Source organism: Fusarium subglutinans (genome assembly GCF_013396075.1).
Source record: "Fusarium subglutinans strain NRRL 66333 chromosome Unknown NRRL66333_c0000123, whole genome shotgun sequence".
In the NCBI taxonomy this organism is placed as follows: Eukaryota; Fungi; Ascomycota; class Sordariomycetes; order Hypocreales; family Nectriaceae; genus Fusarium; species Fusarium subglutinans.
Genome location: NW_023502186.1, coordinates 23,451 through 47,810, shown reverse-complemented (window position 1 = coordinate 47,810; position 24,360 = coordinate 23,451). Strand labels below are relative to the sequence as shown.

General features: G+C 49.8%; 7 protein-coding genes across 7 annotated transcripts; 3 read left to right on the top strand and 4 right to left on the bottom strand.

Moving 5' to 3' along the window:
- Positions 1-185: 185 nt before the first annotated feature.
- Positions 186-5,143, top strand: FSUBG_8727 (e3 ubiquitin ligase listerin; the record flags this gene model as incomplete). Its single annotated transcript, XM_036687163.1, has 2 exons — positions 186-476; positions 530-5,143. The coding sequence occupies 2 exons, from the start codon at positions 186-188 to the stop codon at positions 5,141-5,143; spliced, it is 4,905 nt and encodes a 1,634-aa protein (XP_036535759.1).
- A 101-nt stretch (positions 5,144-5,244) lies between these two features.
- FSUBG_8726 (CMGC kinase) lies at positions 5,245-7,258 on the bottom strand (the record flags this gene model as incomplete). Its single annotated transcript, XM_036687162.1, has 5 exons — positions 5,245-5,374; positions 5,432-5,645; positions 6,097-7,006; positions 7,064-7,142; positions 7,194-7,258. The coding sequence occupies 5 exons, from the start codon at positions 7,256-7,258 to the stop codon at positions 5,245-5,247; spliced, it is 1,398 nt and encodes a 465-aa protein (XP_036535758.1).
- A 1,174-nt stretch (positions 7,259-8,432) lies between these two features.
- On the top strand, positions 8,433-11,452 carry FSUBG_8725 (SYP1 with a potential role in actin cytoskeletal organization; the record flags this gene model as incomplete). Its single annotated transcript, XM_036687161.1, has 6 exons — positions 8,433-8,468; positions 8,579-8,671; positions 8,763-8,848; positions 8,900-9,615; positions 9,662-10,702; positions 10,752-11,452. The coding sequence occupies 6 exons, from the start codon at positions 8,433-8,435 to the stop codon at positions 11,450-11,452; spliced, it is 2,673 nt and encodes an 890-aa protein (XP_036535757.1).
- A 406-nt stretch (positions 11,453-11,858) lies between these two features.
- Positions 11,859-13,387, bottom strand: FSUBG_8724 (proline transport; the record flags this gene model as incomplete). The annotated part of the gene is made up of 2 exons (XM_036687160.1): positions 11,859-13,319; positions 13,367-13,387. 2 exons carry the CDS (start codon positions 13,385-13,387, stop codon positions 11,859-11,861), a joined length of 1,482 nt encoding a protein of 493 aa, XP_036535756.1.
- A 939-nt stretch (positions 13,388-14,326) lies between these two features.
- Positions 14,327-16,857, top strand: FSUBG_8723 (mitotic spindle assembly checkpoint MAD1; the record flags this gene model as incomplete). The annotated part of the gene is made up of 3 exons (XM_036687159.1): positions 14,327-14,380; positions 14,436-14,607; positions 14,729-16,857. 3 exons carry the CDS (start codon positions 14,327-14,329, stop codon positions 16,855-16,857), a joined length of 2,355 nt encoding a protein of 784 aa, XP_036535755.1.
- A 411-nt stretch (positions 16,858-17,268) lies between these two features.
- Positions 17,269-18,063, bottom strand: FSUBG_8722 (uncharacterized protein; the record flags this gene model as incomplete). The annotated part of the gene is made up of 1 exon (XM_036687158.1): positions 17,269-18,063. One exon carries the CDS (start codon positions 18,061-18,063, stop codon positions 17,269-17,271), a length of 795 nt encoding a protein of 264 aa, XP_036535754.1.
- Positions 18,064-19,001: 938 nt separating this feature from the next.
- FSUBG_8721 (amino-acid permease inda1) lies at positions 19,002-22,233 on the bottom strand (the record flags this gene model as incomplete). The annotated part of the gene is made up of 4 exons (XM_036687157.1): positions 19,002-19,947; positions 20,423-20,667; positions 20,716-21,894; positions 21,940-22,233. 4 exons carry the CDS (start codon positions 22,231-22,233, stop codon positions 19,002-19,004), a joined length of 2,664 nt encoding a protein of 887 aa, XP_036535753.1.
- Positions 22,234-24,360: the final 2,127 nt, after the last annotated feature.

Genomic DNA, 24,360 nt, shown 5'->3' with positions numbered 1-24,360 from the left:
CTAAGTTTAGCCACGGTCCGTGCTCCGTGACATCATTGCCTCACCACCAAATTTCATATCATCATCAGCCTTGAAAGCCTCAACCGAATTAGAGCCACCCGATCATCAGCCGAGCGGCACCTGTCGGTTTTGAATCACACTCCACCTCGACATCTTTACTTGGTGATAGCCAAATCATCACAGCCATGAAGCGGTCTCAAGGGAAACCGACCGGGCGTGGTTTTGAAGGACCCCGCTCCGGTTTCTCGGGCTTCGGAGGCTTTGGCACCGCCGCCTCCGGGACTTCCTTGTCGTACCTCGCCGAGCCTCCTTCATTTGCTGCTGTCTCGGATCCGAATGTTGTTGTGTCGCTTAAGAACATTCTGAAGAAGGACAGCACCACCAAGGCTAAAGCGCTCGAGGAGCTACTAGCTTATGTACAGGCTCATCCATTTGACAAGGATGGCGGGGTTGAAGAGGGCATCCTCGACGTTTGGGTGAGTTACCATTTTGTGATTCTTGAATTATTATGACTTACTAATATGAGCAGGTCCAAATATATCCTCGCACATCTATAGACAACTCACGTCGTGTGCGTGAACTGACGCATAACCTTCAGTTTGAGCTCATGAAATCAGCCCGCAAGCGTTTTGAACGTCATCTGCCAAAGATCGTCGGCGCATGGCTTGCCGGCCTCTATGACCGCGACCGTGTTGTTGCCAGGGCTGCTAGCGACGGTCTAACCTCGTTTCTCAACACCCCTGAAAAGGTCCTTGCGTTTTGGACCAAGTGCCAGGGCCAGATCCTTGACTATGCCATTGATGCTATCCAAGAAACACAAGATACCCTGAGCGACGAGCGATCAACAACGGCGGAGGATGCCGAGGCAAAGTACTACCGAGTTGTCACTGCTAGCTTGTCACTTGTCTTGAGTTTACTGCAAAAGGTCGAGCCAAGTAACTTGGAGAAGCTGCAGTCTCGATACGATGACTTTTTTGCAGAGGAAAACGTTTGGAAGACCATTACGTTCAATGACTCGTCAGTCAGGAAGACAGTATGTCAGCTGCTGTTCGCCTCTATCGACCGGAAGTTGCCATATGCCGATGATGCGAAGGTCAAGCAAGCCTTCATCACAGGAGGTCTAAAGACCAACCAAGCTGGCTCGGCACTCGAATATGTACGGGCGTTGACAAAAATGACACAAACATATCCCGATGTTTGGACATCGACGAAGACACCGAGCGGTCCAAAGTCTCCCCTTGGAAGACTGCAGGCATTCGTCGCCAAGGGATCTCAGGGAAGCCCGCCCAAGTTCTGGGAGTACTTAGATCAACTGCTGATGGTTCTGCCATCCGATTTGATCACACCCGAGGTCGCTTCCCAATTCTTGACGTCTCTCAAGTCTGGTATTACGCATCGCGATGAACCCCGAACGAACACTTCTTATGCATGGAAGTGCTTCATCGATACAGCCAAGCGTCTCCTCAAGAACCTTCCGGCTGACGACCAACTGCCATTTGTGCAAGAACATATCTTCCCTCTTATCGAGCAGTTCTTATTCTCGGTGTCAGAAAAGGCAGTAGCTATACCGCTTGGTCCGAATGCGATTTCAGTCCTGGTCGAAGCCTACATCGCCACTGTCCAAGCCTCACCATCGGTGGTATCCGCGTCCAAGGAAGAATGGGACCGACTCGCGAGCGTCTTCTGCGCAAAGATCTCCGGATCCTTGCCCGAGGTTTCGCGGGAGTACCAGCAATCTCAAGAAAAGATCTCTGAGGAAGGTCGACGGTGGTTTGGTCTCGTAGGCCAGATTGAAGAGAAGATGGCTGATCTGGAAGACGAGGTGCCAGACCATACAGCCCAGCCCTCTCTCAAAGCCATTTCCCAGAGTATCACACTGCTAGAGAGCCGGAACTTGAAGCCCTTTGGCGCAGCTCGAATCATCGAATACGCATTGAGTATGGCACCTCGCTTATTCGACGGCGAAGGGGCTATAACGCTCTCCACGTTCTTCACTACTTTGGCTCGTGACGATGCTGCCAAAGCCGTCACTTCGCCCTCTTCAAGGTACCTTCTCTCTTCGCTTCACCTTTTTGGCTCCGTATCAACTCAATTCGCACCTATCTGGAACTCTTGGGTCGAGGCTGTCCTCGATCTACCATCAGAGGCTACTCGTGATGTCGCCCTTGCGTCCCTGATCTCCAACGATAGAGGGGCTGTTCTCGCCAAGGGAAATATGGACTTGCAAAAGCACATTATCGGTCAGGCCGTTCTTCTAGCGGTTGGTGGTAGCAATGATTGGGAATTGCTGGAAGCTGCTGTCACATATCAGACTCTTACCGACAGCAATTACCGAGAGCTTGTTCAAGCTCTTGTCGAAATCCTTGAGAAGGAACCTTCAAAGACGGAATCAACCCTTCAAGCCTTGGAGATTGCTGCCAAGGGTCGTCCAGAGCTGTTCTCCCGCGATGAACGCGTTCACACAACATTGGTAGCTCTGCTTCTTGGTCTATCTGAACTTGAGGACTCTACTATATCTTCAAAGGCGACTGCCATCCGCACTCTTCTCGATACTCACACTGATGGAAAGCTACCTGTTATTGCTGTCGTTCAGGCCAACCTCGAGCGAGCGGGAACGCAGTCTCTGGACATTAACACCTTGGTGTCGCAAGCATACAGCGCGGTCTCTAGCGACATCCCGTCTGAAGAGCTCTTCCCAAGTACCAACGTGTGGATGAAGGAGCTTGCGCCGTTATTGGAATTGTCCGTCAATCCGGCTTTGTCAATTACTAACAGCATTGGCGGTGCTGCTGCCCTGGTAAAGGGAGCCCCTCGATCTACCAATCTAAGAATTTATCGGGACAGAAAGGGGCGTGCCATTCCTACAAGAATGGCTCTTTATGTGTCTCAGCTTTCGGAGAAGCTTCCACTGTCTCAGTTACCCAAACCATTCCAGCTTGAGCTGCTGTATCTTCAGTGCCTGACTGTGCAGCTAATTTCTGATCAAATCACCTGCATGGAGGAGAACCGACTGTGGCAAACTCTGAAGCATGCCGAAGGTAGCGCACAGGCTGAAGAGTTCGTCTCCAAGACACGTGGAACATTGAATCAGTTGGCTGTTGATGCTGGCGCCTGGAGCGACTCGGAAGAGAAGCCGATCATCCAAGACCTCATTGATCTGTTGACCCAACACTCTCAAGAGCTGACACCCAGAGGGCTATATAGTGCACGTGCGCTCAGTGAGCTCGTCCAATTCCTGGCTGAGGCACATGGGGCATCGTCCAGTTTTGAAGACGCTCTTTTGAAGCCCGATGTTCTCAAGATTGGCCCTACCACCGTCCTGCCGGCCTCAGCTATAATTGCTGGGTTTGGAGAGACTCTCCAACCATCCAAGATTGCTAGCAACTTTTGCAATAAGGTTGTGAGTGAGGTTGCAGGAGCCAAGGTAGATAGTGACAAGACATTGATGACTCTTGTTCTTCTGTCGCAATGTGCTCAGATTTACGAGGCAGGTGAAATGCCCGTGGCTAACAACCGAATTGTTTTTGCCGTCCGTCAAATCACCTCCTGGCTTGACGAGCCTGAGAGCTTGAGCCCAGCCCTTTGTGCCGAGATTTGTCGAGCATTGAACAAATTGCTACCTTGTATGAAGGACGTATATGGATCTTACTGGGAAAAGACCATCGAGTTTTGCATATCTCTGTGGAATCGTGCGCACGAGTTCGAGCTGAACGAGGCTCTTCCCTTCATTCATTCTTCACTCAGGTTATTCAAGACCATTGAGTCTTTGCAAGAGCCCAACGATGATCTTGAAGATGCCCTCAAGGAATACGCCAGTGCCAAGCCTAGGGCGTTGATTGAGCTGCTGCGACTTCCTCGGGATACTCGCTCCCAGCCGCTTGAGATTGTGGATGCCATGCTTTGCCGAGAAGTCCAGAAGATTTCTCTGCGACATGTGCCTGATCTGTCTGATATCTTTGGCCTGGTGGCGTCGGAATCGCGGGACATCCAGACAGCTGCGTTCAACCTGCTTCACCAGGCTCTTCCTGAACAGCAACAGCAGAAGTCCATTGATGCTTTGCTGGAAAAGACAGGTATGTGTAACGATCTCCGCCACGAAGACCAAGAATTGACAGTTCCAGATGCCCGACTCCCTGACGAACTCCTCTCACTTCTTCTTGACGCCCCTACGCTCGAGAAGTACTCGGACGAAATGCTCGCCGAATTTCCCTCTCCTATCCGCTCATATCTCCTCTCCTGGAAGCTCGTCTTTGATGCCTACTCGACATCATCATTCAAGATCCGAAACGACTTTACCGACAACCTCAAGCAAGATAACTGTGTAGGACCACTGCTAGACTTCATGTTTGACGTGCTCGGTCACTCAGCTGCTCATCCGTTGAAACTAGAAAAGGTCAACCTCACTTCAGAGCACATCCAAGACTACGATGTGAAATTGGCAGAGTCAGAAGCCGAGGAGAAGAACATGCAGTGGCTGTTGGTTAATCTCTTCTATCTTCTTCACAAGTACACTCCTGGCTTGTTCCGTGCTTGGTACATCGACTGTCGTTCAAAGCAGACGCGTATCGCTGTTGAGTCGTGGACGACCAAGTACTTCTCGCCCATCATCGTCTCAGATGTCCTAGATGATGTACAAAAATGGGCTGATAGCCAGGAGCCTCCTGCTATGGACGAGAAGGAACTTGTTGTACGTGTTGCTAGATCCTCTAGAGAAATCATAGCTGGCTATGAAGTCGACGAGGATCAAGCCGCCATCGCCATCAAGATACCTCAGAACTACCCCATCGAAAATGTCTCTGTGCAGAGTCTCAATCGTGTCGCCGTCAATGAGAAGAAGTGGCAGAGTTGGATCATGACGACACAGGGCGTCATCACCTTCTCCAACGGCAACATCATCGATGGTCTACAAGTCTTCAAGCGAAACATTCTCGGTGCGCTCAAGGGCCAGACCGAGTGTGCTATTTGCTACAGCATTATCTCGACTGACAAACGCATGCCTGATAAGCGATGTACCACTTGCAAGAACTTATTTCATAGGACGTGTTTGTACAAGTGGTTCCAGAGCAGTAACCAGAATACTTGCCCGCTATGTCGAAACCCAATTGACTATCTGGGTTCAGATACGAAGAGACGGCAGGGTTAGAAGGAGTATCACTTGGTAGTATAGTATAGAAGATAGAATAAAAAGTTTTGTATTAGCATTCAATGCTGCGTCTTGGTAGAGAGATTGGGTCGACGGCGTGTCTACACCTTGGCACTGCCATTTTCGTTGTCATCGCTGTCATCGCTGTCCTCGCTGTCCTTGCTGTCCTCGCTGTCCTCACTCTCCTCGCTCTCCTCAACAAGCTTTGCACCGCCATCTTCGTTGTCATCGCTCTCTTCAATGAGCTTCACATTCCCATGTTTCTTGTCCCCCACATCCCTGTCCTACAGCTTGGCACCGCCCTCCTCGTTGTCCTCGCTCTCTTCAACAAGCTTTGCACCACCATCTTCCTTGTTCTCCACAAACCCACTCTGCTTGTCGTCCTTCTTGTCGGAGGAGTTTTCGTCATTTTCAGAGCTTCCAGCCTTGTCATTCCCGGCACTATCGCGCTTAGGAGGGTTCTTGAACTTGTCGACCTCGGAGGGTATGAACTTGTTGTTATCTGGTTGATGTTAGGGATGTTGGAGAGAAGAATATGGAGTACATGCCTTCAGGGACGCGCATTGTGTCTGTTTGGAGTGTTATTGAAGCGTGTTTGAAGCGTTTATTTATTTATAGTGTATCAGAAGTGTTGACGTATTTATGGAAGCGTTTTGTTTCGGTGTATTTTTGTTTGTAGCGTGTAGTGAGTTGATGAGATTGATCGACGAGAGGAATTACGGTCGGGTTATATAGATTATACGAGGCAAAAAGTCTAATGTTGACAATTTATTTGACGATGAATTGTTCATTGTTGACGTGCAATGCCAGTGTTTCGGTGATATGATGCTGCCAATTGACCTCAGGGGTTCACGGCCAAGGCTTTGTGGGCAAGAGCCTGGGAATATCTGTCAGTGATGTTACTAAGGCGAGAAGAGAATCGCAACTGACCTGCTCAGCAATAAGTCGCTTACTGTCGTAGCGAAGGAGCGATGACACGAGGTCGATGAAGTCAGGATCTACATGAGGAAGAAGGTCTTCCCACGGACGAGCGGGGAAGACAGTCCAGAGCTCGAAAGGTGCGACCTTGAATTGTTTTGCCTCGGGCCATGTCTCAGGCGTGGGTGTACCAATGGTCTTGAAGACGCTGAGGATAAGACCAAGCTGATTACCATCCTCATGGACAGCGCGAGACTCGAATATAGGGGTTGGAGGATCGCGGAGCGCTTCTGAAAGCATGACCCCTAACCCCCACATATCAACCTCTGGTCCGTAGGATTTATGCCCGAAGAGAACTTCTATCGCGCGGTAAGGACCTGTTCCGATGTCGAGGATCTTATCGTCTGCTGGTTCTGATCGGGTTGATAGCTCGGGATGCCATGCTGTACCAAAGTCGGAGAGATACGCTGGACCAGTTGGGGATGAGAGGAGGATTGCAGATGGTTTGATATCGCGGTGGATGATGCCTTGTGCATGTATGTCTTTCAGGGCGTGCAAGACATCTCGGAAGATAGACCGGACAGCATCAAGCGGTAAAGGACCATTGGCGAGAAGGTCTGCCAGAGTACATGGCATGAACGGAAATACCAGCACAAATCGCTGCTCCTGATCGCGAAACGTCTCGAGGAGAGGAATACACGGTTCTCTCAAACCCTTGAGTATCTTTGCCTCCCTCTGCGGATTATGCGGCTCGATATCTTGATAAGTCACGATGACTTTAAGCGCCTTATCACCGGAACGAAAGACCTCTGAGGTTACACCATCCGAGACAGGTCTACAGTTCCCATACGGCCCAATGCGTATCCTAGAGTCACCCTCCTCTTCATCCTGAGGAGGCAAAGGCGTTGGTGTCGAGGTTGGCTGACAGGCGAGATTGTACTCGTCCTAGGCCATGTCAGCGGATCCGCGAGTTCTGGACCGCTGAAGTTGAGTTGGGCGCACCTGAGTAGAAGCGATTTGGTAGGCGGCCTGTTCTATGGCGATGGCCTCACTCATGCTAGTGGTAGCAAGGGAGGCTTGTCTACGTACGCACGGGAGTTAGTATTTGTGCGTTACACATTAGGCTGCTTACATTTTTTGAATCGTCTCATAGCGCTGAGACATGGTCAACGCAGCTTTCCATCCCGGTAATTCCATTGTTTTGCTTTGCAGGGTTTGTTTTAGATAGTGTAGGTGAGATGACAGGTCAAATTGCGATCTAGAAAGTCAATTGCTGTCAAAGGATTATAGCACAACAGATAAAATTTCCCCGCTTGACGGTAAGAAGAGCAAAGATCAGCCTTTGTTACTGGGATGTCTTAGGTTTTGAGTATCTGGATTCTGGTGGAAAAGCAGATGGAGAACAGGCCCGCTATTTCATAAAGCAGAAACAAGGCCGAGGTGACGATGACGAGGAGCAGGGGATATAGTCTAGTAGTTATGCAATGCCTGTCAAGTCAGAAGAGATCAATATCTTTCAGCACAAGATACTTGAGTGTAGAGCTTCATCAGGTTGATATTAGAATATATCGAGTACCGAGACTATGAGGTCATGTCGTGGCCTCGTGACTCTAACTTAATTTGTTAGGGAACTTCTCGAAGGCCTCTAGAGAAAACTAACCAACCACCAAACGTTTTGCCCATTAACTTAGCTCCACCGTCTCCAAGTTAAGCTACCCCAGTCTTGGGGAGCAAGAAAACATCAGACCTTGGAATGAGGTGTCAAAATAAACTCAGCAAAGAATACTTCAAAGCTGTCCTAATTTTATACTAAATTACCTGAGTCTTTTTGTCATTTAGGATCGGGGTCCTGAGTTTTCTTTCCTCACCTAGCCCGGCCCGGCCCAAGCCCAAACGAACCTGACTCTGCCAGCCCTGTCTTGTTTCGCTCACTTCCAGCGCCAGCCTCTCTCTAGTTATTCTGGGTCAGGGCCTTTTTAGCCGTTGTCGTCCCAGCCAAGGCATTAAGTTACTCTTCTGTCTTGTTTTCCAACCTCGTGTCCCGTCCCCGTTCATCCTCGGCTGCATCGCATTGCATTGGCATTGGATCTACGCATTCTGCGGCAATAATACTCACTTACTCCTCAGAGTCCGACTCTTCCGATAATATCACAATCATCTGATCTACTACGGATACTCCTTTGTTACGTAGCTCATCATCGCATACCAACAAACTCAGCTTGTCTGTCTACCTCCGAATCTCGACCGACCCCTCTCGCTCAACCGAAACCGCCATGCGCATCACGTCCTCGAGCGATTAATCCTATAATTAATTCACTACTCCCTCGTCCGCATCTATACATAATTACAGTAATCCTTTGCGCTGTCCATCATGGAGGATATGAGGGCCGAGTATCCCGCCATGCTGGTGAGCTAAATCCCCTCGACCTCCAATTCCATCGCCTCAGGCGACAATGGAGGCAAAGGTCAATACAATACCGGGCTGAACTTGTATTGACTCTCTTGCGCTGTGAATAGGCAACTCTTCAGCCCAGCCAGGCGGTGCAGACTCTCACCGAACGAATGAAGCGCATGTCCCGCGTCAACACCGAAATTGCCGACTGGCTCCAGGTACGACAATCCGCAAACCGCCAATGGCTACGCAACAACATGGCATCATGCTGCAAGCCTCGACGACATCCCGCTAATCAATTCTACACAGGAGCGCCGTCGCGTGGAGGATCAGTACGTGCAGGGCCTCAAGAAGCTTGCTACCTTCAAGGTTCCCAACTCTCAGTCTGGGCTAGGGTAAACATCCCTCCTGAGGCCTTTGTATCGCAATTACTCACAGAACTGCAGTGTGTTCCAAGCGCCGTGGAATAGAATCATCGACTCGACGGAAAACATCGCCCACTCGCACCATCAGCTTGCCGATCGCATCGAGAGAGACATCGAGCATCCGCTGCGAAATTTTGCCAACCGCAAAGATGTCCAGAACATGAACACCATGTCCAGCAACCTAACGAGTATGGCTAGGGACCTCGAAGAGTCCCAGAATCAGGTTGATAAGCTCACCAAGAAAGGAGGCCGTGCAAACACTTCAAAGGTCGATGCAGCTTCTTCCAAGCTCGAATCTGCTACAGGGCAGTGGGAGTCGCAGGCACCGTTCATCTTCGAATCTCTCCAGGCCCTCGACGAGTCACGAGTGAACAACCTGCGTGATCTTCTCACACAGTATCAGACACATGAATCCGATTCAGCTGGACGTGTGCAGGAGAACGCTATGGAGACTCTTGCTCTGATGCTCGAAATCGACACTGAAAAGGAGATCCAATCATTCGTCCACAGGGCTACGGCTGGCAAGGCGAAGCTCCCTACAAGGACATCAACACGGCAGTCGTCTTTTGCAGGCACAACTCCTTCGACACCAGTGCCTCCTAGCACTGCGGATAGCACCAATTTACCTGCTCAGAGCGCTCACACATCGTCTCCTGCGCCTGTTCCAGCCCCCGCCTCTTCCCACGCAGGCGACGATGATATCAGCGAACACAACTCGGTTCCACAGGAGAAGCCAGGTAGGTCCACTGGCAGCACCCTTTACTGGTCACTAACAGCTTCAAGGTGGTAAATTGCGCCGTCTCGGTACCATGTTCGGTGGACGCAGGAGACAGAGCATGCACGCCGGTTTCGGCCAGCTCTCTCCCGGAAAGCTAGGTCCCAGCTTCGGACGCATGGGAACCAGTCACAGCCAAAACGATCGCGGTGTCTCCCCTCGAGGCTCCTCCAACAACCTCGCAGAGCACCACCGACTGTCCTCTCTAGCAGAAACTCCCGATGTGCCGAAGCTACCCAATAACGAGACCGATTCACCCAGGCCCGATGCTTCGCATGAGAACACGAACGGAGTGTCGCACAACGGAAATCTGCTCGACAGCCCGATCCCACAAACGACCGGGGGTACAGTCAACGGTAACCATGAACCCGATCTGTCAGATGTCCAGCCTCCTCCTGGCCCTCCGCCGTCGCACAAGCAGGAGAACCAGTCCCCCGCGCCGCAACTCGCAACCAAGGACGCTGAAGGATTCACCGTTCCACCACCAATGAACGACCCCATCTCTGAGGCTCAGCGTGAAGCTAAGGAATCTGGCGAAGATCCTGACCAGCTTCTCAAGGTCAACATTCAGCAGACTCCTGTAGAGGATGAAGATCCAGAAGCCAAAATGGCTGCTCTGTCTAGCGTCGCCAACAGTCTCAAGCTTGGACCGGCCACTCGTCGTAGTGGTACAGTGAGAGGACGTCGTGACGTGCGCCATACCATGTATGTGCCACCGCCCAACCTCCCTGAGAGCGGTACAGATTCGTCCCTGAGCGCTAGGCCGACATCTCCATCTTTCGCACAATCCCTTTCCAAGGGAAGTGCAGTTGCAGCCTTGGCATCTGAGGCTAGCATTGCTGGTACTTCAGATACACAGTCCGTGAGATCAGGACACTCATTGGGTGGTTTGAACCATCCCCAGCATCCGCATATGACTGCTCCTGGTCTGAATGCCTCTATCATTGAGACTGTTTCTGCTACATTTGAGGATGGCGCCGTCAAGTCCGCAACCATTACTGGTGAGATAGCAGTCGTCAACAACCCCAGTGATTCCGGTGATGCGAAGAGTAAGCTATCCCCAGTATCACAATAATCACACTCACTAACACATATCAGGCTACGAGACTATCCGCATCAACAACTCTTCCGCCCTTGAGCGCATCGGACCGAACCGCATGTTTGTGGAGAACTCGTCTCCTGACCATAACGATCAGTTCAACATACATATGGCTCCTCTCCTCGCCAACAACACGCCCGCATTCTCATACCGAGTATTTTCCGAGGAGTCCGAAACCCCTATACTCGGCGAGCATGCTCCTCTCTCACTCAAGCCTGCATGGAAGCCCCAAGGAGACAAACTTGGCCTCTTGCTACAGTACCAGCTCAACCCATCGTCAAAGCTCACCGCCCCGGTAACACTACACAACGTTGTCATCGTCGCCACCTACGAAGGCAAATCCAGTGGCGCCCAGACAAAGCCCGTAGGAACACACCTCAAGGACAAGCACCTCGTGTACTGGCGCATCGGCGATCTTACCCTCACAACGGAACCTCACAAGATCGTCTGCCGCATCATCGGCGCAGAAGGCGCAGAGCCCAAACCAGGCCACATCGAAGCACGCTGGGAGTTTACAGCCACAGGCGATCAAGTCGTCGGAAGCGGTATCTCCATCTCTAGACTCGACGAGGGTAAGGGTAAAGGCAAGGATGTCTCTGAGGACGATCCCTTCGCAGACGACACCGCCAGCACAGAACACAAGTGGGTTGACGTGCCTACCTCGAGGAAGCTCGTCAGCGGTAAATACGAAGGACGGTAGTGGGTGGTGTTGAATAATTCTCACGTGCATGGATAGAAAAGACAAGATATCTGCCATATCTTGGCGGCGCATTGAATAGCGAGCGTAATGGGGCTTGTTCCTGGGGGTGAACTTTTTCACTCTTCCTTCATTTTGTTACCCATATTGGCCTTTTTTTTCTACAGTATAATTTCTCTTTGTATGCGTATTTGTATGTTTAAAAACCACAAGCTACCTAGGAGGAACAGAAAGTAGGCTAAAGCTGAAAGAAACAGAACCATGATGAATCATAAAAAGGGACATTACCCATGTCCAGAGTCTTTTTTGCAACTTCGCTGCGTCTATACCAATTCCTTTTTGTCCTTACTCCCAAAACCATCCTCATTCATGGGACGTGAAGTTATGCTCTTAATATACAGAAATGATCTCACGCCTTTTTGCTCTTTTTACTATCTTGGTCCTTCTTATACTTCGAATACTTCTCCCCCAGATAACGCCACGTTCTTGAGAGTCCACCCATTAATAAGCCCTTGATGCTTTGCACGGTACTTGGCCAGTTGACCGTTTGCTTGATAACGACGCGTACCGTGTCATTGAGTTTCTGGGCGTCGTCTGTGGCGATGCGGCGCTCAAACTCTCCACCCTGCATCTTTTTAACGGCGCCGCCTTCTTCGTCCGTTGAGGCTTTCATGAGCTCGTTGAACTCTCCGCGGGGAATGCCGAAGCGTCTTTGGTATTGGAAATAGAGACGTGATCGGAAGGTTTGGGGAAGTCGTCTGACCATGTTACCCCGACGTATGGGATCCATATCTTGCTGGAGCTTGTTGTCGGCTTCGGGATTCATGATCCAGTCTGTGTCGTCGATGCGACAAGCGCCTGTAAAGTCCACGTTGGGAAGGGTCTTGACGAGAGGGGCGTAGAGACGACGGAAGTGAATGATGTTGTTGTCCACGATGTTTGTGACTTTGCTCTTGTTCTCTGTTGGGAGGGCCATTCGTGGATCGCCTAGATAGCTTAGACCAGCGATGGTGCTGTAGAGTTCAGCTTCGGTGAACTGTGGTGGGAGGAGGAGAAGGGCTGTTCGGACTGCGGCGATAAGGTTATGTTGGTTGGCGAGTCGGACGCGAGGATGGTCGCGGAGAATCTTGACGGGTTTTTGAAGACGACCGGCGAGGTATAAACTATCCCATGAAGAAAGGTCGCGAACGAGGTTATCGATACTTGTGACGCCGTACTTGATGAGCATCCCGTTGACCTCGACGTATGGGTTGAAGTAGACACCAGCACCCCAATTCTGCACGCGCGATACCACGCCCGATCCAAGCGAAGCCAGTCCCGAGTAATGGTTCCGATGTTGCTTCATGTTTATCGAATGCCAATGCTCAACATGCGACACACCAAAGATAAAGTCCAGCACCTTGGGCGATCCCTTCTGCGACTTGATCAACGCCTCCGGTGGGTTCGGATGCACAGCGCGAAAGTCTGCTTCCGAAATACTCGCCTTGGAAGGACTCTGAGGAAACACACCAGAGCCGTAGGCAAAGCAGTACATTATCGGTGCGTTGAACTGCCGCAGCATAAGGCGCAAAGCTTCCTTGAGCTCGTAGTTGATGATCATGTGTTGGTTCGCGCCGAAGAGTCGATGTGGTAGGTCGGCGAAGGACTTGATGGATGTGTCGAGGTCTTCCCATTCACTGCTGAAGACATTGAGTTTACTGCTTGGCGCTGAGGATGCGCTGCTTGCGATGGACTCGTTGGAGCTTGAACTCGAACTCGAGCTTGAGCTGGAGGGTTTTGGTGAGTTGGAGTAGTATCGTAGGTATTGTGTTGGGGGGATTAATCGTAGATGGGAGGATCGGAAGGATATGGCGCGGGTGGTCACAGAGGACTAGAGATGTTAGAGGACAACGAAGAGGTAGGGGGTATAGAGCTTACCCGGAGGCCAATTGAGGCCATTGCTGAAGACCAGAGTTCTCAACAGGTGATGCAAAAGGTTGAGTTAAACGTTCAAAACATAAGAGGTTGTAAGAGACGATGTTACAGCTGAAGCTCTTGATACCGAGGTCGTCAGCTGCCGCGGAAGCTTCGGTCCCATTCACACAAGAAAAAGAAGAGCTATAAAGAAGCGCAAGCAAAACGGAACGGATAAAACCGTCGTCATTCGAGAATCGACGTCAGTGGAGCTCAGTTTTGTAAGCGGATGGATCGCAACTCGACTTCGGTGATCGTCGGGTCCTGAAGCTTGACACAAGGGAAAAGAAAGAGAAGTGGGTCATGAGGGATGTGGGATGGCCAATTAGGATGCGCTCTAGGGACGGGGACAGGGGTCCATCTTTATCAGGTACGGAAGACGTCACTGGGATGATATCGACTTGGCAGGCTTGGAGAGAGGATGGTTTGCAAGGATGCGTCATTATGGGGGAGCGATTGGAGAGTTTCTCAGGGGCTCAGGGAGCGTCTGGCCTGGCTTTGGTTAGGGATTGGACTGTTGGTTTGTGTAAACTCAAAGAGCTATTGTACTGCGATAGGGAAATGTTGGTAACTTATAATAGGTACCTTAGACGAGGTATAACGACGATGGGACCATTATCGACGGACCCTAATAGTTACAACAATAGAATTTGCTCAACATGCTATCAATCGTGTGACAGAGACTAACACCACCATCCTCAATGCTAAATTAGCCTGCCGTTATACGCCTCCAAAGTTCAAGAAGCTTCGTGGAGCTTGACACAGCTTCTTCTAGGATACCCTACACACGAGCCAAAACGTCTTGGGCAAATGTTTAACCCAAACGCTCTCTCAGCATAAGAGCAACTCTACACAAATAAGAATATTAGATTCGTCTTCCTTCCAAGCCTTTTCACAACTCCTTTGAAACAAAGAACATACTCTATGCCACTTCTCCTTGACATCATCTTGAAGCCCATCTTTGAACGCAAGGACCAGGTGGGTCACGTGACGACGCAAGCTCCCGTGGTGATCGCAAACAAACCACCTCCAGACCGCGATCTTTCATTCATTCAAGCAACGCAGCCCACAAAACTCGGAAAATGCGCTCCTTTACGCCCAACGAAAAAGATGGGTGCGGGAGCAGACGAGGCTCAGTGAACGCCAGATTCCGAGCGAGTACGTCTGCTATAGACAGACCTCAGACATCTCTACGACAGTCCAGGGTAAGTCAACACAAAACAAAACAAACATTCCCAAGCTTGAGCACATGTTTCTGACCCCAAGCCCTGGCTCAGATTTCCTCTTTCCGCGCGAGCACAACACCGTCATACAATATAATAACAGGCGAATCATATATTCCTCGACCTCAATCTCGCCAAAGCCACGTCGCTGAGTCTGTCCGCCCCGGTTCGCGCGAAAGTCATAAGGAGAACATGGCGCCCCCCGATGCGGACGAGTACGAGAAGTATAGGCGAGAGATTGAGTCATTGAAAGCTGAGATTGGAACTCTACAATATAGAATCCAGACTTCTGAGCAAGAGCAGGAGATTACAGCGTCAGAACAAAGTAGCAAGTTGGAACAAGCTCGACGGCGGGAGCAGGATGAAGCGAGCCACCGACAAGCCGCTGAGGCTGAACGCGAGAAGGCAGTCGCCCAGACAGAAGCCCTTCAAAGAGAGCTACAAGAAGTTAAAGACTCTATCGATGGGGATAAGAAACAACTAGAGCGCAAGGTTCGTGAAGCAGAGGATGAGGCCCGCTTGCTGCAGGAACAGCTTGAGGATCTATCCACAGCCAAGGACGATGCTGCCCGAATTGCCGACCGAAAAGCCACAGACATGGAGATGCAGATTGCCGCGGCGCAAAAGACCATCCAAGAATTTGAGCAGGAGAGCGAGCAGCGGGAGAATGTGCTGCAGCAGACCCAAGCTCAATTGGCAGAGAAGGATGGAGTCATCGCGAATCTCGAGGCCGATGTTCTACGGCTAAAAGCGCAAAGCGGAGATGCAGAGACGATGGAGATTATCCGACACGAACTTACCGAACAAGTTCAACATATTCGAAACCTCGAGGCCACGAACCGTGACCAGCTCTCCGAACTTAAACACCTACGAGCGTTGAGCAAGGCAGTTGAAGTTGTCGAAGAGGAGAAGCGAACACTACAGCGGAAGTTGGAGTCGGCGGAATTGGTTGAAGCAGAGCTTGCTGAGGCGCGTATACAACGACAGCGATTAGAGGATGAGCGCTTGGCCTGGTCGGCGTATCTTAGAAACGCTGCCGAGACAGACGAGTCCGAATTTGACTCTCCAGAGGCTGTAGTGAGGGCTCTCGTTGAGGAACGCTTGACAAATGCATCGTATGTCGAAAAGGTTGGTGCTCTACAGGCCGAGATCACTGCTGCCCAGAACACGATCCAATCGCTCCGCGACGAGCAGGCTCAACTGAAGAATGAGGTCGAGAATGCAAAGACTGTGGCAAGTGCCAGCAACGCCGACAAGGCACGAATGCGACTGGAGCGCCAACGTGCCCTGGCTGTCAAGGAGGTTGAGTACCTCCGCGCACAGCTCAAGACGTTTGACACCGAGGACGAGACACTTCAACCAGAGCAATTTGACCAAGCGCGTGTTCAGCGCGTGCAAGAACTGGAGGACCTCGTCGACAAGTATAAGATGGAAGTCCAGAACCTACACGCTGAGCTATCGTCAATTGAACCCTCAGCGCCAAGCACACCCCAACCCGCGACGGGTAGCAAGCGCTCAAGAGCGGAGGATGACAGTTCTCAAGAGCAACTCGGTCAACTCACGCGAAAGAAGCGTATGCTGGAGGAGCAACTGACCAAGTCGCAAAACAAGATCGCCCTGCTGGAGAAGGACTTGTCTACCAGCAAGGAACAACTCAAAGCTGCCAAGCAACAAACACAAACACGCGTTCTATCACTCAAGTCCAACCCCACATCGGACTTTGAAGCCATCAAGCGCTCCACCCTCGAAGCCCTAAAGAAGGAGAACGAAGAACTCCTCGCAACCCTCCAATCCAAGAACGCCAACTCCTCCGTCCCCATGATCCCAACCTCGGTCCTCGCCGCAATGGAGCGCGAAATCACCGCCGCCAAGGCCGAGACCGCGTCCGCCGAGAAGCGCACGCGCCGCCTGAAAGAAGTCTGGGCCTCCAAATCCCAAGAGTTCAAGGAAGCCATCTTCTCCACGCTCGGCTGGACCGTGACGTTCATCCCCAACGGCAAGATGCGCGTCGAGAGCACGTTCTACCCCTCGCAGACAGACGAGCACGAGAACTCGATCGTGTTTGATGGCGAGCGCGGGACGATGAAGGTTGGCGGTGGGCCGAGGAGTGACTTTGCGAGGAGGATCAATGATCTGATTGGGTTCTGGGTTCGGGAGAAGGGATGCATTCCTGGGTTTTTGGCGGCGCTGACGCTGGAGTTTTATGAGGAGCATACGAGGGCTTCTAAGTAGGGAGTGGAGCGGATGTGATGATAGTTAATACCCCTGTATATTTGTGTTTATAATGAAGGCAGTTGAGGATTGTATTTACCCACTGTCACGGCCAACCCCCTCCATCACTTCTCATACATAAGTATCTCCCGCCTTGATGATGTCCGAAAGCTTACAAGGGTGGTGCGCTACGTGCCACTGTGTTCGTTCACATTCGAGTCGCCAAAGTTCAGCGAGATCGTCCCCGGACTTCTTCTTAGTTGACTTGATTCTGTGGAGCATCTCATTCATTCTGTCTGGATAGACAAGGCCCGAGCGTAAGAGCCACTGTCTCGCCATGAGCCCAACACTATTCAAGTCTCCATTTTGGGTTTCGGCTATCTTTGGGAAGAGCTTCCTTCTCAAGAGTTCTTCCATGTCTGTCATTTCATCCTAGCAACTGAGATGGTAAAACTGTGGGGGTTGGCCAGCTCGTTCGCCCATGGTAACCTGTGGCCAGTTGATCTTTATCCAGTACCGCTCATGGGACACATGGGGCACCCGTTTTGGTTTGCTGCGGTGTAAGCATAAGCCCTCAGCCGAGCAGCTTTGCTCGTCTCGAAGCCCAGATAACACTACCTGAATCAGCTGGTTCCGGTTATTCTTTTGAGATTGATCCAGGGCGCGGAGGAGGTCTCTCCCATTTTGTCTGAGGTTGGCGACACCAGACGAGACATGTTCTGAAGGCCGTGAAGGGGGGCTAGGAAAGCCTTGGTTGGGATTGCCTTGGCTGGGGGTGCTTTGATCGGGTTCGGGTTCAGGCCCCTCAGAAGGCCTTTGTGGTAATAGATCCGGTATAATCGGTGGCGGAAGCGAAGGCTGCGGTTCTGGGGACCAAGACTCGAGGCTTGGAGACGACTCATGCTCACTGAGCGGCTTCTCAACAGGAGCCGAATTATCAAACGGCGTCTCAGCAGGAGTTGGAACATGGCTTTGATCAGTCTGGATACGCTTGGCCGATGGGTTATTCTCAAATTCTTCTGTTTCTTCTGCCACAGTGGCACGCTTGTGTTTCCGAGGATTGCCAAGTGTTGGTCTCGGAGCAACCTTATCAAATTGCGTTGTGGGAGGGGCAGAGCTGACGATGATGGAGTCCGGTGATCCTGAAGGTCCTGAAGGCCCTGAGGGTGGTGGTACGGTGCTGAAGGGGTTGGGATCTTCGTTTATCTCGTCTTTAAACTCACACATGGTGCTTTGATATGATACGGTAGTCTTGATGAATGATGAATGATGTTGATGATGATGGATGAAGAGTAAAAGCTTGTAGTGTACAAGTTGGTTTGGAGATTCTTTTCATCACGCGCTTACCTTGGTAGTTAACCAAGTATCACAAGGGAAGGCACTGCAACCTTATGGTAGGAAGTTGCGATTCCATACCTTCTACAGGTGGTGGAGCGCATGCTGAAGTCAGTAGGTAAGGTACTTTCTTAGGCTACCTTAGGGGAGGCAAGAAACCTGTGGCCTTTCCATGTCCAGTGACGAAAACACTCGCTAGCCGGTTAACCCCTGAACCATCCACCAAGTCGCAGTTGATATGGTGATGCACTGCTCACAACACCAAGTCATGGTGAATAGGCCAGGCATAACAACTGGATTTTGGAAACGAGCCCAGCGTGTCGATTAGATTAGAAGCTCTATATGAACGCTTTATCCGATCAGAGGGCCATAAAATACATGGAGTCCACAGATGCTTTGCCGAAAGACATTAGCCATGCCTCTAGTTGTAGTAGGGTTATCAGGCAATTTACCACAAGACCCTTAGTTCTAAATCAAGGTGATGGAATGAAAAGGTCTGATGACATGCTAAGATATGTAAACTTGTTTAAGTCTTTTCGTCACTTCGAAAAGAGATCCCAAGTTCTCTTGCCCCTTCTAATAGTCCTAGACGAGATCTTGATGGCTTGAGCATAGCATAGGGTAAGCTTCAGAACGAGAGAATGATGGACGCCGTTCAAGATAGGCACCGAAAAGAGTACCAAGTTGGATTTGGACTTTAATTGAGAGAATAATCGTCAAACTGGTCTAATGAGCTGAGTATTAAGGTATTTATTCAGAGTGTTTACTCGTAGAACAAGACATCGTACTCAGAACAACGATGATTATGCGCATGTTTTGGTGTGTTGTTATCAACAGCGTCCACAGCGTTTACAAAAGTCGCCCCTATCTCGTTCTCTCCTCATTTTTGCCATTCTCTTGGCCGCTCTGTCTTTTTTCTTTTGCTTTTTCAGCTCTCTAGCCAGCATTCGTCGAATCTCAGAGTCATCAGAGCTTGTGGTGCTTGTTTCGGTGTATACGCTATCTTGTCTTTGTATGGGGACTGGTTGGGGGAGGGGATGTGTCGGAAGTTGACCATACCCTGGAGCCTGAATATGTGTCGGAGGCTGAGGGTGTGTTGGGGCCTGAGGGTGTACTGGAACTGGGTTGTTTAGTGGTACTGGATTGTATCCCTGACGTCCGGCTGGTGATACAGACGCATGGTGAAGCCCTGGAATCTGCTCTGATAAGATGTTTTGTTGCGGCGCGTGACTCTGCTGAAGAACTGCGGGCTGCACATGTGGCACTCCACTGATCCCTCGTTGGAAAAGTCTCTCCTGTTCTGCACGTCTCTGTTGTTCTTGAACCTCTGAACCTTGCTGCCCCAAGCCTCTCTCAACTTCCTTCGTCTGTATCGCAATCACCTTTTGAATATTATCGCTAGCCTCATCAATCATACTGCTGACTTCACTTCTCCTCGCATTGATGACCTCGTCATATTCCATTTCCTTTAGCTCGATGAGAAGTTCAGAGCTGTGAGTCAAGCTTGACACGAGGTCGTTGACAAGACTAGCTTTATCGAGGATTGCTGTTAACTTTTTCTTTCCGTTCGCATCCTGAGGAATAGGGAAGTTCATAGTGCTCATGGTACGGAAGAAGTCTAGCTGGACGGATAGTGCGTGGTAGGCTTGGTTGGTAAGGAAGGGAAAGGTGTCGATAAGAAAGTCCCAGGGCAAGTCAGCTTGTGACCATGGGCCTGCGTTGCTCATATCGGTCTCCATGCTAGCTTTCTTCCGACACTCGGCGAGATTGTGGTAGCTCGATTTAGTCAAAGGACCAGTTTACTTGAGGTTATCTCAGTCCGTTCAAGTGTAGGAAAGGTCGTGGGCGGGTTAGGTAGATATATCGTTCTTTTAGAGGCGTTGATTCACAAATGTGACTAACTATGATGCTGTGAGCAGTTTGCTGTGCTCATGAACAAATGCCACTTTTTGTCAGTAGTTAATAAGCGTGGTGAGACAAGGTGGTCCATCATCTGCCCAACAAAGGGATCGGATCAGAGTGACGAGAGTGCACACAGCAAAACGGACAAACTGACAGCTGACGCCTAAGGAATCGATTGACCCCAGGCATGGGATATTGCAGGTCATGGATAATTCCTCCAATATTTATAAGCTTTCAGATATAGGGCGAAAACGGAAATCTCTGTAATCAAATATTATCATAGTCATAAACTCTATATCTATATCTATATCCATATCCATCAGCCGTTCCAAACTAGAACAAAGTATACCTCAATCGCTTCCACCAGGGAAACGTAGCGAGCTCTGTCCTCCAAGCATTGATAGCCTCCCAATCATGTTCACGTCGTCCCGTATCAATATCAATCTTCTCAATGCTGATCCAACGTGTCCTCTTCCAGAGATATCCTCCAGCCCAGAAAGCCAGCACAATGGGGAGTCCAAGATACTGCATAAAAAAGTCTTCAACAGTACCCATTCCCGACTCGCCAACAGGGGCGACGATGGCCACGTAGAACTGAAATATGTTAGCAATTATTCCGACGAATCAAGATTTGGTGCTTACCTGAGCAATGAGAATGACAACAACAAAGATCAAGCCTAACCATGACCCCCAAACGCCACCAATAGCCTTGAATGGGATTTCGTCGAGTGTATGTCCGTTATACTTCCACGCCGCTCTGAATCGAATATGCGCAAGACAGATCGATCCCCAGCAAACAAGCATAGCTAGTCCCGACAAAGCCAAAAGCCAGTCGAAAATAACAGGACCAGCTGCATCAAGGTTCAAAAACGCAAGACATCCAAACGCAATGATGAATCCAACAGACGGTAAAGGTCGACCCGCTCGATCAACCCAGGTAAAGATCTTTGGGGCAAAACCCTGCTGTGCAAGCGCCAGAAGTGTGCGAGATCCGCCGTACACGGAGGCGATGCCGAGGGATAGAACTGATGAGAGGATAACGGCGTTCATGTAGTGATCGAGACCCTTGAGACCAGAATACTTTCCAACAAGAACGAATGGTGAAGCTGCGCTGTTGGAGTAAGAACTCGCGCTGAGAAGATTCGGATCATTGCAGCTGATCAACAATCCAACGAAGAGCAGAGCAACGATGTAAAACAAACAGATTCTCCAAAAGACCTGCTTGATAGCCGCAGGGACAGAAGCAGTAGGATTTCGAGACTCAGCCGCTGCCAAACCCACGAGTTCCGAACCAGCAAACGAGAACGCCGCCGTTACGAAAACAGAGCAAAATCCCTTGAATCCATTCTTGAAAGCCCCAGGATCATGCCATAGCTTAAAGCCCTGATACGTATCATAGCTTCCACTCGACGGACCCCCACCACAAACCAACACCAGCGCGATTATCATAAAGATAGAAATCGAGGTGAGTTTAAAACACGCAGCCCAGAATTCCTCCTCAGCGTATCCCAGCGTGCCAAACATATTGAGGATGGTGATAGCAGCGAGAAACACGGCGATCCAGACTCCGGGAGAAATGTCCGGGGACCAATACCCAATCGTAATAGCGCAGACTGTAAGTTCGAGAGGAAGTGTAGCAGCCCACTGAAGAGTGTAGTTCCACGCCATGGCGAAACCAAAAGATGGGTCGATAAAACGAGCCGCATATGTGTAGAAACCACCGGAGATGGGATACATGACGGCGAGCTCACCCATTGCGTAGACAACATTGAAGACCATGACTCCAACGAGGAAGAAGTCGATAAACAACGTAGCAGGGCCCTGTAGCCATTAGTCAATATTCAGTTGAGTGAAGGACTCACTTACACCTTTACTCAACGCCGAACCAGATCCAACAAAGAACCCAGCACCGATCGATCCTCCAATAGCAACCATCTGAAGATGTCTCGGCTTCATCTTACGATCCAACTCCACCAGCCCAAGTCCATAATGCTTCCTCGTAAACGACTTGGCGTTCAATCCCGTCCTCGTCATGAAATCATCCTGCTCATATTCTTCCCCCGTTGCAGTGAAGCTTTCTTTCGTGGGAGCGTTTTCATCAGCCATAACGCTCTTTTCTCCAATGACAGGAGAATCAGACACGACCTTTTCAACAGCCATGATGACCAAATTCAAGGAATTACCTAAAAGATGGAAAAGAGTGAGGAATCAAAGAAAGAAGAGAGAAAAAAGTTCTTGCTAAATGGCCCCATTATAAAAAAGATGAGAGGCCCCATAGTAACAACGCTATTAGGCCCACACATGGCATGGTCATGACTCTGGATGCAAAATTTTCATTAAATCGCCTTTGAATCTCCACGATCTGAGGGGGGAGGTTTGGTTACTACTCCAGATATTGAATTGGTTATTTACGTAAATCTCCATGGGGAAGGGGTTTGTATTGATAATGAGGGTATCGACTCCGAGAGATTTGGAGGTTTAGCGACTCCACGTTGAAAAGTTGGAGAAACTATATACAAGACTGTATTACAGACAGTCAAATGTATTGAGATAAGTAAATAGGATAAGCTATAACTACCGTGTACATTAGAGACATCTTGATTCCCAAAAGAAGAGAATTTTCAGTCATTCGATGAGTCAAGTTGAGTGGTTCGACCAATTTGCCACTGTCTCATACCAATGTCAAACTCTTACACCTACAATTCGATATCGAGATTTTCGTTTATCAAAAGCCTCATACAACTTGACCAGAACTGATTCGACGATCAAACACGATCTATCTCATTACGTTACTCCCAAGTCTAATAAGCCCACTCCGTGAATCTTTCAAGTAAGAAACATCCCTGTCTCTATAACGTAAAAGGTTGCGGCTCAGCGGATCGTGGTGGAGTCAGGACGGTCACTTATTCCCGAGTTGCCTCCATCACCCGCTAGGGTATCTTTTTGAGATGAGAGGATGACAAAGAGATAAATCAGCAACAGCGAGAGTGGGGAAGAAAGGTATGTAATATAGATACATCAGCTGACTGTCTCGTAAGTGAATTACACTAGAAAAAGCCCCGTTGGAGAACATACTTGGCCCTTGTTCCTTTGCTTTGCACTATTACTGGTAAGTCTAGCTACCATCGAATTAGAAGAGATAGCGCGGGGCAGTTTTTGAAAGCCCCATAGCTGTTAAATGGCCTACACAAGATAACAAGGAATGAATCTCTATTCGCATTGAGCATCATAGAGTCCAAAGAAGCCGGTGATTTCGTATTATGCACCAAGAATTGGTCACTAAGCTCTTTAACATTTGCTGGACCATGAAGGACAATCTCTTATCCATCTCATTGAGCGCCTGGCTCGACTGGGCAGGCAATGCGGCCTTTCTCGTCCCTACAGTCACTGTAATTTTATGACTACCGTGGAGCCTTGATGAGGTCCCTTTTATGTAAGAGACTTGTGCTGCTCGGTGCCGAAAGTTGTTCCTGATATACTTTGACATTTTCACGCCAGAAGGATAATTCGTCAGATGATTTTACAATGATGCCACAGCTCTGACGACTTGGAATGTTCGGAAGCTATCGAGGGATAAGATAGCCTGAAGGCTTGGTATAAGCCACTGGTTGGCTCTGTAGATGGGATGCCGTGTAATAAGCTTGGTTAGACTGGTTCTCGGGACCCTAGGACGTCAGGTCGATGGTCAAGACGCTGGCGATGGGGATGTTTGTCTGCGAGAGACGTCTCGGAATACTCGGAGGATCGTCGTGATGTAGCCAATCTTGAAAAGAGCTAGCATCATGAGAGTCGAAGCCTCAAAATTATGGAGACACAGAAACCTTATACCGAGTTGAAAGTTAGCTAAGTGAAGGTGCATGATGCCCCTTAAATACTACGTGTTTAGGGCTATTAAACACTTTAATATGGAGGGTGAGTTGACTCGGGACGTCGGTCACTTGTGTAAAGGTGAATCATCTAACACATGAGTTGACTGAGCTTCTCACCATAAATGTAGCTCTCTCTATTATAGCACGGACTGAAGTAGTACTTCCGTAACGTGGTCAGCGGAGGCACTCTGAATAAGCGGAAACGGGACCATGGACTGTCCATTAATGCCCAAGTAAGAGGACAAAGGGGCCTATCAAGGAACTGCCGAGTTCAGCTCCTCAAGGTTTCTTGAGATTTCGATGTATTGCGATGTAGAGGATGGGATCAAAGGGAACACGGAGTTGGTTACCCTCATTATGATGGCATTATACGCGGACCCTTGGCGAGGTTGACTTACTCAATTCGTTTCCGAACCAC